This window comes from Cololabis saira, chromosome 20, assembly GCF_033807715.1.
Source record: "Cololabis saira isolate AMF1-May2022 chromosome 20, fColSai1.1, whole genome shotgun sequence".
NCBI lineage: Eukaryota > Metazoa > Chordata > Actinopteri > Beloniformes > Belonidae > Cololabis > Cololabis saira.
In genome coordinates, this window is record NC_084606.1 from 31,748,764 (window position 1) to 31,761,526 (window position 12,763).

The following is a 12,763-nucleotide window of genomic DNA, read 5'->3' on the forward strand; positions in this document are numbered from 1 at the left end:
AAAAGAGAAAAACAAAAGGTAAACACAAAGCCGGATCTCAGCACAGAGAGACAATACATTTACTGTTTATTCAAGACATGGAAATCACCAAATTGCAACAAAAATATATGATTGCATGCAGGAAACGACTTCAGGCTATTGCTACTAAAAGGCAGATCTACAAGCTACTGAATCATGGGGATACATAGTATTGCCCACTTCATTTCTTCTTTCATTTCAATCTGTTTTAAATAAATAAATTCAAAAAAAAAAAAAAAAAATTTATGATGTTTAACATAAAAAAAGGACCTTTTTTTTTTTTTTTTTTTTTTTTTAAGGGAGAGGCTGGGACACTACATTTTGCACGATTGTATTTAATGACTGTATTATTCATGATAGCTTTTCCCTGTCAATCAAAAACTACAGTCTATATACATTTTTTCCACAACAGACATTTGTACACTTTATTGTAATATCACAACTTCCAGCTGATTACCGTTACTTTATCCCCATGTACTTAAATATATCCATCAAATGTTCCTATCATCTCTCTGTGGTGGAGATAATGTTGAATCGCCATCTTTAAAGATGAAAATTGGATCTTTGTACCCACATGAACCGCCTCTCTCTGGCTCAGAGAGGCTCTCTTGACACCAGTCACTTATAACATCAGCTCCGTGGAGTGCTGCAAGTGTTCTGATCTAGCCTTTGCTTGGATGTTTCACTAGGAGAGTGGGCACAGTGTGAAATTTCTCAATTACCCAGAACCCCATTGGTGACCAGTGGAAAACGGGCTCCACAGCCAAAAAATGGAAGCCAATGAAAACCTCTCGGTCACCGGAGAGAAGACGAAAAGTGCTGATATTTTAGCTTTTAAGTGGCTCCATTCAAGGCGGGAAAGGTATGAGAAGACAAGTGGGAGGACAATAAGGGATAGGAAATCTTTCCCCCACTGCTCTTTCGCCCCTCATTCATCCCCCCCCCCTCTTATGGCTACATGTGGTCTAATGCTGCTGCTGCTGCTATGCTGGAGATTAAAAAAACTGATGTCAATACAGGAATGTCAAGAGTCTGTCAAGAGAGATACCGAAGGATGAAAATGGATGAAAAGAAAATGCCTGAAAAAATCTGTCTAATGAGGCACGGACAGTTGCAATAGTTCGGAAACAATAAAGAAAAACCTTGAAGAAAAAATTTAAAGGTGTTTTCTCAAATAAAGTTGAATGAGGAAAGTGTTTCTGAAAGAAATGTTTTATTCACTGTTTATTTGTAAAAGAAAAGAATTGACAGTTTAAACATCACCATTAAAGCTTCTTGACAAATAATTATGATACCTATACGCACACATATATATATACACACACACACACATGTATATTAGGGGTGTAACGATGCACTAATCTCACGATACGGTACACGATAACGATACGATATTATAGCAGTATTTTTTTAACAACTTTGAATGAGGAACATATGAGTGGAAAAAATTGTCTTTTATTTAAAGCGACACTACGTAACTTTTCCACCTTAATATCATATTTCCAGAGTCATTGTGATGGTACATCAACTTCCAACAGGTTTAATGAACCTCTGTCATGATCTGAGGGGGTCTGTATCGCCTTCACTGGCACTATGTAACTTTGAGGAGCATGGTAGGAACCCTGCCACACTAAAAAACTACAAATCGTTACGACTTTGACTGCTTTACGGCATACGTCACTTCCCCCTCCTTCCCGATTCGCAGTCGAGACGAAAATGGGCGGGGCTTGGAGCGCAGAGCTCCGCAGAACCTGTTGCTGCGTTATGGCTGCAGCAGCTCCACACAACAGACGTGGGGAAAAGATCCTAATGGTTTAACTTTTCAACGGTTTCCTGCTCGGAGGCAGAACCACAGAGACTGATATAGTATCTGATATAACAAAGTAAAAGAGTGAAAGAGCCGTCGGCTCGCTTTGGATCGCGGCTGTAACGACCAAACACCGGCTTCCACACAGTAAAGCCTGAATTATGGTTCTGCGTTAAATCGACGCACACCTACGGCGTAGGGTACGTGGCGATGCGCAACGTACGGTGCGTGTCGCCGCGTATCCTACGCCGTAGGCTCTGCGTCGATTTAACGCAGAACCATAAACAGCCTTAAACCACAAACACTCACACAGACCGGGGTCGGATCAAAACACGGGTTTTATTCCCCACTTCGCCAGCTAAACGCAGTTGCTGGCCAGCTCTCTGCAGTGCAATTAACCCCAATCTTCAGATAAAACTAGTTTGTTGAGGAAAAAATATTAACTCTTATTTGTAGCTGCAGAGGAAAAACATTATCTCACGAGGAAAACAAAAATATTGCTCACGCCTCGGAGCCTATTCAGCATAATATAGCAGTCAAAAAAAAGAAAAGAGAAGTAAGAGGGATACAAAACATGTACTGTATGTTGTACTATTATACAAATGTATTGAAACACATGGGTCTTCAGTAATGATTTCATATGGATCCAGACCGTTAATAATCATTATTTTCTCCATATACCGCTCCCTGGCTTCCTTGTTTAAGGTATCCCGGTAAATTCCAGTTCCTTTCCAGCAGTTTAACATCTTTTTTTTCTGTTCACTTGGTGAAACAGGAAAGCGTCCCATCTTCTATCAAAACAAATGCAGCGACGGGACAGGAGTTTTCCGGCAGTACGCGCTGGTGCTCATGGGAAACGTAGTGTTCTTTCTGGTAAAACACTACCGCTTTTGTCCAAAAGATGCCGCCAAACTCAGAAAAGCTGAAAGTTACGTTGTGCTGCTTTAAAAGACACAAAATACAAAACAATACTGTGCGTTTGCCCTATTGTTCCAGTTTGTAATGCTTTATAACTGTTTAACTTTTAAAGAGAGAGCCAGGTCAACCATTTTCCACAAACTGAACTAAAAGTAAATGTCAGGTTTGCATTATTGCAATATTGCCACAAACTGAATAGTTTCTCTCATGTATGACTTGACTTTTTTCTTTTCCAGAAATTTAACAACTAAAATTAAATAAATAAAGTAAATAAGTAAACTATGAAAAGTCCCAAACTCAAAATGCAACATGACTGTTATTTATCTAGCGCGGTTGTCACGTGATCCCGCTGCACCAATAGGATGCGCGTTACTAGTAAACACGATATATTAATATCAATAATCCAATATCGTGCTACAGTTTGTCACCTCCACGACACATATCGTGACGTTTTTGTATCGCGAAATTCCGTGGCACAATATATCGTTACACCCCTAATATATATATATATATATATATATATATATATATATATATATATATATATATACATATACATATGTGTATATATGCTTACACAGGTTCGCAGAAGGCACAAATGGAGAGAGCAAACAGCATCTCATATTTATACATACATATTTAAGTAGAATACAGTTAGTAATATAAAATTCTTTTTTTCAGTTAAATTAACTTCAGTCACTTAGGTAGGAGCACGGGGTGGTAAAATGGGAAAAAACCGGGATAAAAATATATTAAAAAAAAAAAAAAAAAATTAACTTCAGTTAAATCAACTTCCAGAAAATTATCTCCAAGAAAGTCAGAGAAATGCATCTCATGTTGGTTTTCTGAGCAGAATAAATCTCTTAATTACTACAGCATCAAACCATCATTGAGAAATAAAAACTGATGTAAAAATCAACTGCCTCACTTCACAAGTGTCTGAAAAAGTGTAGAAAAGTCACTTCTCAGGATAGCAGTTTGTTAAAAAGTATAAGACTCAGCCTTACCACAGATGCCATCGTTGACTCGTGATGATGGGATGTAGTGCGGACGAAAACCCAAATTGGTGCAGTAGAAGCGTCCACGGGGACACGCTGAGGTGCCTGGACAGCATTAAGAAAGGAAATTTAATTGAAGAGCATGATAAACTACCTTTCAGAGGGTAACTTAACTCATCTTCCATAAATGACTCAGAATGCAATATTATAAAGATATTCTTAAACAGATAAGAAACACGCAGGTTGCACCTTGTTGTGATTTTTAATAGCTGGTGCATTTTATTGAATCATTTTTTGTTTATTGATTTCTTTATTCATTCGACAGATATGGTGCACACTTTTTACAATTGCGCCAGAGTTACCTAGCAGATAAATGTGCATCTGTTCCCCCTCAATCAATCGATGGATCAATATTTATATAGTACTTTTAAAACAGACATTGTCCCTGAACAGACAAAAACTAAATTAAACAAAATAAATCAATAGAGCAGTAAAACCATAAACACATGGGATACACTTGGATCAGTAAACACCCAAAAAGTGAAGAAAAAAATAAATAAATCACACCAAAACAACAGAAAACAAGTCCTAAATAAATGTGCTATGTAAGATCCATACGTAACAACAAAACATAAGGATGTGCATTTCTCTCTTAACAATAAAAATACGGATCTGACAGCAATTAAAACCCCTCGAAACTACTCACCTTCTTCTTAGTTTAGGTTTTGGCAGCATTATTTTGAGCGGTTTTGCAGAAGTGGCATCCCTAGAGAATGAAAAACATTTTCTGCTGGAGACCCAGATGCAAAGTCTTAATTGTCCCTTGACCTTCTTTCTGAGTATGTATTGAAGTATTGTTGAAAATCCAACAAACTGAGCTCACATCTGCAGTTTGCATCTTCATCATCTCCTGTCCTCGCCACACAACATACATTTATGGAAAAACCAGATCACTCTGCAGTCTTTATCATATAATCAGTTGGACTCCATTGCCCTTGTGTTTGTTCTGCTCCCGATGTCTTAATGAGTAAAAGAGGCTCCTAGGGGTGCTTGTATTGATGCCGGCCATGACACAACTTAATTGATGACTCTTCAAGCAGCTCACACACTAATATTGTTTTTCTATTCCTTTCTTTTCATTCAATGACACTGACACTTTATCATTAAGGCCTTTTATGTTCATTACAGCTTATATGAGTCCTAATCACCTGAGGGGGGGACAGTGTTTCAGTCATGCCACCAACAAATAATCTTATTTACAGTGGGGGGGGTTTGTATGTAATCTATTTTGTTAAGTTTTGTTTTGTTTTGAAAGCTGGTATTCTCAATAATGGGCAGACTTTCTCAAAAGTATTCACATAATTGGCAAAACGAAAGTCAATACATGCTATAGTTAAAAATTCATGTTTTGCCATCTAAACTTAGTGATTACCTCACTTGTCTTTGTCTATGTTGACGGAATATTACACTCGTTAAACAAAGTCTCAGCTTTATTTAAGGAGGTGGAACAGATGATCTTCAGTCTGAAGTTTGCTAGTTGGATCCACAACTGTCCCAGTTATATATTTAGTCACCGTGTCCTACTGAAGCACATTTATTTGAATAAAAGTATCTCCCAGATTAGCATAATGTAATGTAACTTGTAAAAATATCCCACTCCTCATTACACTAATCTTAAAGGTTGTTTCAGAGATGCTGAAAAAAACACTGGGAGTCAGTGAGGGTTTAAAACAGGGGTGTCAAACTCATTTTGCTTGGCGGGCCGGATTTGACCAATTTTTTTCTCGCGGGCCGCACGCTGAGAATAACAAAAACGGTGCGAACATTTTTTTTCTAATTCTTTTTTTTCCTAATTCTTTTTTTTTTTACTATTGTTATCTAATCCAATATCAGTTTAGTTAATTTTAAAGGAAATATGCACTTTGTTTACACTCTAATTATGTAAAATATATTTCTTCAGGATCTTTTCTTGAAATTTCTCTTTTTTTCAAATTATGTAAGATACTTTTAATATCATTTTACAAAGATAAACAGCAACAAGTATGTTTTTTTTTATATTTTGCTTTTTTATAGGAAATTTAATTAAAAGCAAAATCTTTCTTATTACATCCGAGAGTGTTTCTTTGTGATTTAGAGATTTTTCCAGTACAATTAAATGTATTTATTTTTAAAAATTGGCGCGGATATTTACGCCAGTGTGCCGAAAAAGTCAGCACTTCTCTTTTAACTGTTTTACTTTGTCACTATCCTCGTATTCAAAACTGAAATTCTCAGAATAAATATATTCTATCATCTTTTTTAGCAGTGATATTTTTCCTGCGAAAATATATAATAGTAGTCGGTTAATAAAAATAAACGACCGTCTACAAAGAAATAAAATCGGCAAATACATTATAGAAAACTAAAAAAATGTCAAAAAACTGCTCTCTTTGTGGAATAACGATGGATTTGTAGAAGAAATATATTATCGGATATGCTGCGATTCATGGCAATTATTTATGCCTTCCTTTTTAGTAAATTAACATTTCTTTTTTTTGCGTTGGAAACTTCTCGCGGGCCGCATGAAAACCTCTCTCGGGCCGCATGCGCACATTTGACACCCCTGGTTTAAAAGAAAACTAATAAACAGTACAATCCCCTTCTCTCAGAAGCCACACCTCCAAAGCATCGAATGACAGACTCACTAAGGAAAAAGAGTTTGACAGTCAACCAAACTATCCAATGACTGTCTGGATCACACTCTGATTAGATGATGTTAGTAATTTAAGTATTAGTTAAATATTTACTGCAGATGTCAGAGGTATAACTATTGAACTGACCGTAAGGAGAAGTCTCACCAAAGAAGCTTGTGAGAGACAAGTTGTTTCAGGATCCCAACATTGTAGATATTAGCAAAAAAAAAAAAAAAAGTAGTAACATCACAGATCATAAACCACAATGTGTGGTCATAGAATGAGAAAAGCCTTTTTTCCCCATGAGGATTGATTTAAGTTTGATTGATCGGGAGGAACTGCAATGGGCTTGAACCTGTCCCGGGTGTAGCCCTGCCTTTTGCCTGTAGTGAGCTAGGATAAGCTCTCCGGTGTCCTGCATGTTTTAGATGTTTCACTGCTTCAACACACCTGATTCTAATTAATCATCATCATCAGCTTGCCACCAAGGTCTGCACAATTCTGTTGATGACACAGTCACTTGTATCATGGTGCAATGAAGCACGGAAACATCTAAAACCTGTAGGACACACGGGCCTCGAGGACCAGGAATGCCCACCCTTGATGTATATAGGATTAAAGATAGATGGATGATCACGAGGGGAAAACTAAGTTCCCAAGTGAACTGCAAGAGACCTCTGAGCTGAATCACACAAAAATACAGATGGTTTATATTTAACTGCCTCAAACTCATTTGTTAGTGTACATTCGTCTGATATTTTTGTGACATAAGGGGACACTTGTAATAAAACATTTGCTTTTGTTTTCTGATGTATTAAAAAAAATATAGGGGCCACACTTAGATTTGAGTTGTGTCTTAAGGCTTTTTGCTTGTATTTATCACTAACACAGCAGGCTGTGGTTCAGAAGGAAGTTATGATCAGTCCTAGGTATATATTGTGATTATTTTGCAAATTGTAGGTACATTATAAATGTAATAGTAAATATATTCTAAATTAGTGTAGGCTATGAGTGTATAGTATAGTAGTATAAGTATGTCATAAATTATAAAGTCGTTGCAAACTATTTTTGTTCAAAAGTGGATACAGATCTGGTGATAGTAGCAAATACTGTTACTTAAGACGTGGATGGTTTTGGTTGGTTACATAATCTTTTATTTGTGTTTCAATGTATTATTTTAGGAATTCTAGTGAACTTTTTTCACCCTTTTTGAGTTGTGATTATTGTAATCTTTTGTATGTCTATGTGTGGACCCCAGGAAGAATAGTCTTCCCATGGTGAAGACTAACGGGGATCCTTATTAAATAAAATAAACAAATAAACTAACCATTAGAGAGACGTGTATGACCAGATTTAAAACAAAATCTGGAAATGTGAGTTACCAATGAAAACAAGGGCAGACAGCAATGGAGGGAAAAGCTGCAGGCCTGATGAATCAATCAAATGATACAAAAAAAGGGGGGGCACTCAATAGCCAAATTAAATGGAATCACACAGACCCAACGTGTTCAAAATTACGTTTAAGTAGAGAATATTAAGTCAAGTGATACTGTTTCCTCCCCACATAAACCATGTGGTTAACAATCATTTACAGTGTAATGTTTACAGAGAAGCTGCTTGTTTAACTCTTTACCTGGTTCATCAGAGCCGTCTGCGCAGTCGCAGTAGTCGTCGTTCACCTGCTCAAAGGGGATCATTTTCGACCCATCAATACACAAAAACGACTTCCTCTCCCTGTAGAACCTTTTGTCTGTAAAAACAACATTATCCATGAGCCTGACGACAGTTACACACCAACAAACCTTTAAAGGTGATTTAAAATATTCATGTCATTGTAGTTTGTGAGTCAGTAAAGCCCACAGGTCCACTGAAACAGGTTGTTTTGTACATGGCAGTGATGGCAGCTTTGTTTGAAACTGTCTCTGTTGAAGGTGAACACCCAGCTTCAAAACACAGTTTTTATTTTTATTTTAAAAGGCTGGGATTTCGGGGTACAAATGAATACGACAGCTACTTAGCCCTGAGCTAAAACGGGACAGGAAACTTACAAGATGAAGATATCCCTCTAACCTTCCGCGAGTCCACAACACCAGACCAAAACAGAGCTGCGAAAATGACGTGGACGCGCATTTCAGTGCGTCGAAAACGTGACATTTACAGCATGTCCCGTTATAGGTTAAACCCGCTAAAGGCTGGTTCAAATACACGAGACTCTCCCAGGGCTGGGACCAACTTCCGGAAACATCCGACCACGTGACACCTGTGAGGGTTTCTATTGGTGCGGAATCGAGGCTCGTCTGGTTCCGTAGACCAATCAGAGGGGAGACTGGTTGCTAGAGGAGAGGAGAAGAGAGCCAGGATTCCCTTCATCATAGTTTTTCATTCGTTTTAATCGACAAGCTTTATTGACGACATTTCCAGTAAGTTCAGGGTCAATATAAATAAAAAAATGAAAAAAAGTTGACTGAAATATCCCATTTCTGTTAAATCAAACCTGCAAAAGCAGAGCTTCCTAGAGCTATTTTGTATGTAATCATCTATTTTAGTTTGTAGTTCTCCCCAAAAGACTATTCTGATCATTATCTAATGAAGGACTTTGGGAAATTTGCCTACTAGGTTATAAGTACTTACTTATTTTCAGGAGAAATTGTTAAAACTTAAAGTTACCAAAGTATTTAAGATAGATAGATAGATACAACATCATACTTGTCGACACCTACATTTTTCGTCAGCTTTTATAAACATCGAGGACCGCAATGGAAATAACCCTGTTGGCTTTATTGTGTCTTAATCCTCGACAATTTTTATCATTAACATGTGAGACTGCAATGCAGTTATTCATGTATGTTTGTTTTTTTTTAAAGATTGTCTAATAAATCAATAGATAGATAGATAGATAGATAGATAGATAGATAGATAGATAGATAGATAGATAGATAGATAGATAGATAGATAGATAGATAGATAGATAGATAGATAGATAGATAGATAGATAGATAGATAGATAGATAGATAGATAGATAGATATTTACACAAAATAAAAAATATATGGAAAAAAAGATCACTTTATTTGCAATAAATCTTTACAAAATATACACCATAAAAAAACAAAGAAATGTTGAGTTATATTGTCAGAATGCAGTCGTTTTGATGAGCACAAAACAGAGTTGAAGGCACTTGAAAGGTTAAATCTGAAAACGCATTTACAGCATTGGCAATAATTCAAATGTGTCGTTTGGTCTGATGTTGTTATTCGTCATTGTTGAGTCGCGTGTAAAGACCTGTATGGCACAGGGAGTCCTTGCTCTGGATGTAGGAAAGGTCTCGGATCATGCCCGGGAAGGAGTGAGAGTCCAAGGGCGGACGCAGGGTCAGCAGGGGCATCAGTCCCGATGTCATGTAGGGGGACATGAACCCTGCCACGCCGCCGCTGGCGGAGGAGTAGGCCAGCCGCAGGGGGCTGACGCCCAGGCGGGGGTTGAGGCCGTACAGGCTCTCCCCGCCGGGGGCCGGGGGGCCGTGCAGCGGGGAGAAGGCAGACTTGCTGCCCAGAGCTCCGAGCGCTCCAGGCAGTCCAGCAGAGGGCCTGAGCAGGCTCGGGAGACCAGACGAAGACACGCTGCCAGAGTCCATCTTGGTCTCCTTGGAGCTCAACGCCAACTCAATAGATTTAACAATGTCCCCTTTGCACGTTCTCACCATGGACTCCAGGGTGTCCCGCTTCTGGTGGGGGAAGATCTTGGCCATGATCTCGGTGGGGTCCCGATCCGCCGCCTGGTAGTCCTTGGGCTTCTCTGACTCGTTCCCTGACTCTGGCTCGGATGAGGACGGCGACCTCTGTGGACTTTGTTGGTTGTCTGAGAGCTGGTCGCAGGGCGGGGATGGACTCCCCCTGTCACCGGAGAGGGGAGCGGCGTCCTCTCTGCTGGGAGACAGCTTCCTCTTGTCACTTGGAGAGGGCACTCGTGTGCTGTGGGGCGCGCAGAGGGGCCGGCCCACGAATCCGTTGTAAATGTTGTACTTGTTTACTTTGTCTTCTGAAATAAACATAAAAAAACAGGTGGTGATTAATAACCTGCACAAAAGCTGTGCGTAAAATCCTTTACAATGCGTAAACTCTTTTTTTAAATTATTTATGATTTTTTTTTTTTTCAAAATGAAGACAAAAAAAGAGGTTATCAACACCACATTTCACATAGCAAAAAGAAAAAAATTACAATGACAAATTGTTTTTTTAAGACAAGGGGGTGGGGGGAAGGGTTGGTACAGATAAACTTTAGAAATGATGGTGACTAGCGTCAGTTCAGGTCCAGCTCTAAAAGAAAAATAAGTAAAATAAAATAAAAAGCATGTTTATTCTCAAGTGTTCTCTAATGACAGTCCATGGGGCAAATAGGCCATTTTTATTGTCTTTAAGGATTGAGGTTGCCTTTTCCATTGACAATAAATCCAAAAAGTCCTTCAACCAATTGTATTTATGAAAGTATTCAATTCAATTCATATTTACTTCGAGCAATACAACATAACAAAAGTGACCTGCGTGCAACAGAAAATTAAAAAAATACCTTTATCAGGTGCAGGTGCAAAATACAAATTAATTCGTTAACACTCGAAATAGAGTGGGAAGAAGAAAATTTATATAATCCCACCCCTGTTTCTATTGTCCTACAATGTGTAAACTCTTTTAAGAAACTCCATAAAGACTAAATAGTTTACTACTAATTTAATCAGTTCGTTTAAATCAGAAGATATCTGTAAGATTTTTCCAAAACATTTAACTTCAACTCACCATCTTTAGAGTTCTGAGCTCCAAAAACGCTGGTGCTGGTGGGTGCGGGGCCCCCGGCCCCCAGGGGCGGGCCCTCGGGGCTCCCCGCCGGCACCCCGATGCCCGAGCCCGGGTACAGCAGCCTCAGCTCCCGGGCCTCGCTCTCCTCCTGCGCCTGCTGCCTGCGCAGCGCCACCTGCGCCGCCATGACGCGCTGCCGCTCCGCGATCAGCGTGCACTTGGCGCACACGCAGTCTCTCCAGCGGCAGAAGCGCTTGTGGCCCTTCAGGGCCGACACCACGCCGTGGTTCCTGCAGCGGGCGCACTTCGGGGTCCGCGGGTACCCCCTCTCCAGCGGGGGGTTGCAGGCCCGCAGGAAGAGGTGCGGAGGGTGCAGGAGGGACGGGGGCATCTGCAGGCCGGGGTGCCCGGCCAGGCCCAGGGGTCTGATCCTGCTCTCCATCACCCAAGAGGATGCAAAAGTCGGTCCGATGCGCGTAATCGTCTAGTATATTCAAATAACCCTGGCTTTCTCTGGTGTGACTGTCTCTAATGCGCTGGCACTCCGAGCCAGTGCCTTAAGAGGCTCCTCACCAGGTGGTTTGACATGAAATCCAACACCTCGTCACACCCCTTTCCACTCAAGCGTCTTAATACCCTATCATGTTTATTTGCATCCAGGCCCGGTTCTACGAGGGTGCATAAGCATGCATTGCACCCTTAGTTTATGTGTTTGCATGCTCAGTTGAAAAGACGGGAAAAAAAACTGACAAAAACTTAAAATCTTACCAGGAATATTTGTTTTATTTCTAGTTAAAATGTCAAATTTTTAGTCAATAAATCTTATTACACTTAAAACAAGAGTCATTACCAGAAAAATAACTTGTTATTTGACAATTTTCACCTGTTTCAAGTCAATTTTCACTTGAAATAAGTAGAAAAATCTGCCAGTGGAACAAGATTTATCTTCTTATTACAAGCAAAAAAATCTTGTTCCACTGGCAGATTTTTCTATTTATTTTAAGTGAAAATCTACTTGAAACAGGTGTAAATTGTTGTTTTTTCCAGTGATGAATCTTGTTTTAAGTGTAATAAGATTTTTTTAGACTAAAAATGAGCCATTTTAACTAGAAATAAGACAAATATTCTTGTTAAGATTTTGAATTTTTGCAGTGTAGATTATCTGATGGGTGAGGTAGCCCAGACTAAATGTAGCATTTTCTTTGTTCTGCAGCAATATTGCTGCAATAAAGCATTTGAAATACACTTTAAATATTCTTGTTTTACTAGTATCATTCCGCTTGAAATTATGTGAAAATGCATAATTTAGTGTTGAATAACATGCCAGGCATGTTCCCCCCCTCTGATCTGAGATGCAGCCCTAGTAATCATTTTCTAGAACCGGCCCTGTTTGCATCCCAGATGAATAGTGGTCTAATCTGATATAATAATAATAATAACCTTTATTTAACCAGGTAAGACTCATTGAGATTAAAAATCTCTTTTCCAAGAGCGACCTGGCCAAGAGGGCAGCATAAGTTACAACAGAAAACACAACAAAAAACAACAAACAGCAATCACA

General features: G+C 39.1%; 2 protein-coding genes across 2 annotated transcripts in view; both read right to left on the reverse strand.

The window, feature by feature from the left end:
• Positions 1–8,619, reverse strand: part of LOC133420499 (glucosidase 2 subunit beta-like) — a 31,241-nt gene extending 22,622 nt beyond the window's left edge. Inside the window, exons 1-3 of the mRNA XM_061710193.1 lie at positions 8,462–8,619; positions 8,047–8,163; positions 3,751–3,846 (exon numbers count right to left, since the gene is read on the reverse strand). Coding sequence (XP_061566177.1) covers positions 3,751–3,846; positions 8,047–8,163; positions 8,462–8,567 — 319 coding nt within the window. The 5' untranslated portion in view covers positions 8,568–8,619. The remainder of the gene's footprint in view (positions 1–3,750; positions 3,847–8,046; positions 8,164–8,461) is intronic.
• Positions 8,620–9,479: 860 nt separating this feature from the next.
• On the reverse strand, positions 9,480–11,732 carry LOC133419947 (doublesex- and mab-3-related transcription factor A1-like). The gene is made up of 2 exons (XM_061709452.1): positions 11,203–11,732; positions 9,480–10,450 (listed from the first exon to the last, which is right to left on the reverse strand). The coding sequence occupies exons 1-2, from the start codon at positions 11,642–11,644 to the stop codon at positions 9,663–9,665; spliced, it is 1,230 nt and encodes a 409-aa protein (XP_061565436.1). The 5' UTR covers positions 11,645–11,732; the 3' UTR covers positions 9,480–9,662.
• Between the last annotated feature and the right edge of the window lie 1,031 nt (positions 11,733–12,763).

What these genes read in the sequence shown, in the direction of transcription:
- LOC133419947 (XM_061709452.1), bottom strand. Translation starts at nt 11,644, where the DNA reads ATGGAGAGCAGGATCAGACCCCTGGGCCTGGCCGGGCACCCCGGCCTG. An exon ending in AGCTCAGAACTCTAAAGATG is followed by an intron (nt 10,451 to 11,202) that starts GTGAGTTGAAGT and finishes TGTTTATTTCAG; the next exon opens with AAGACAAAGTAAACAAGTAC.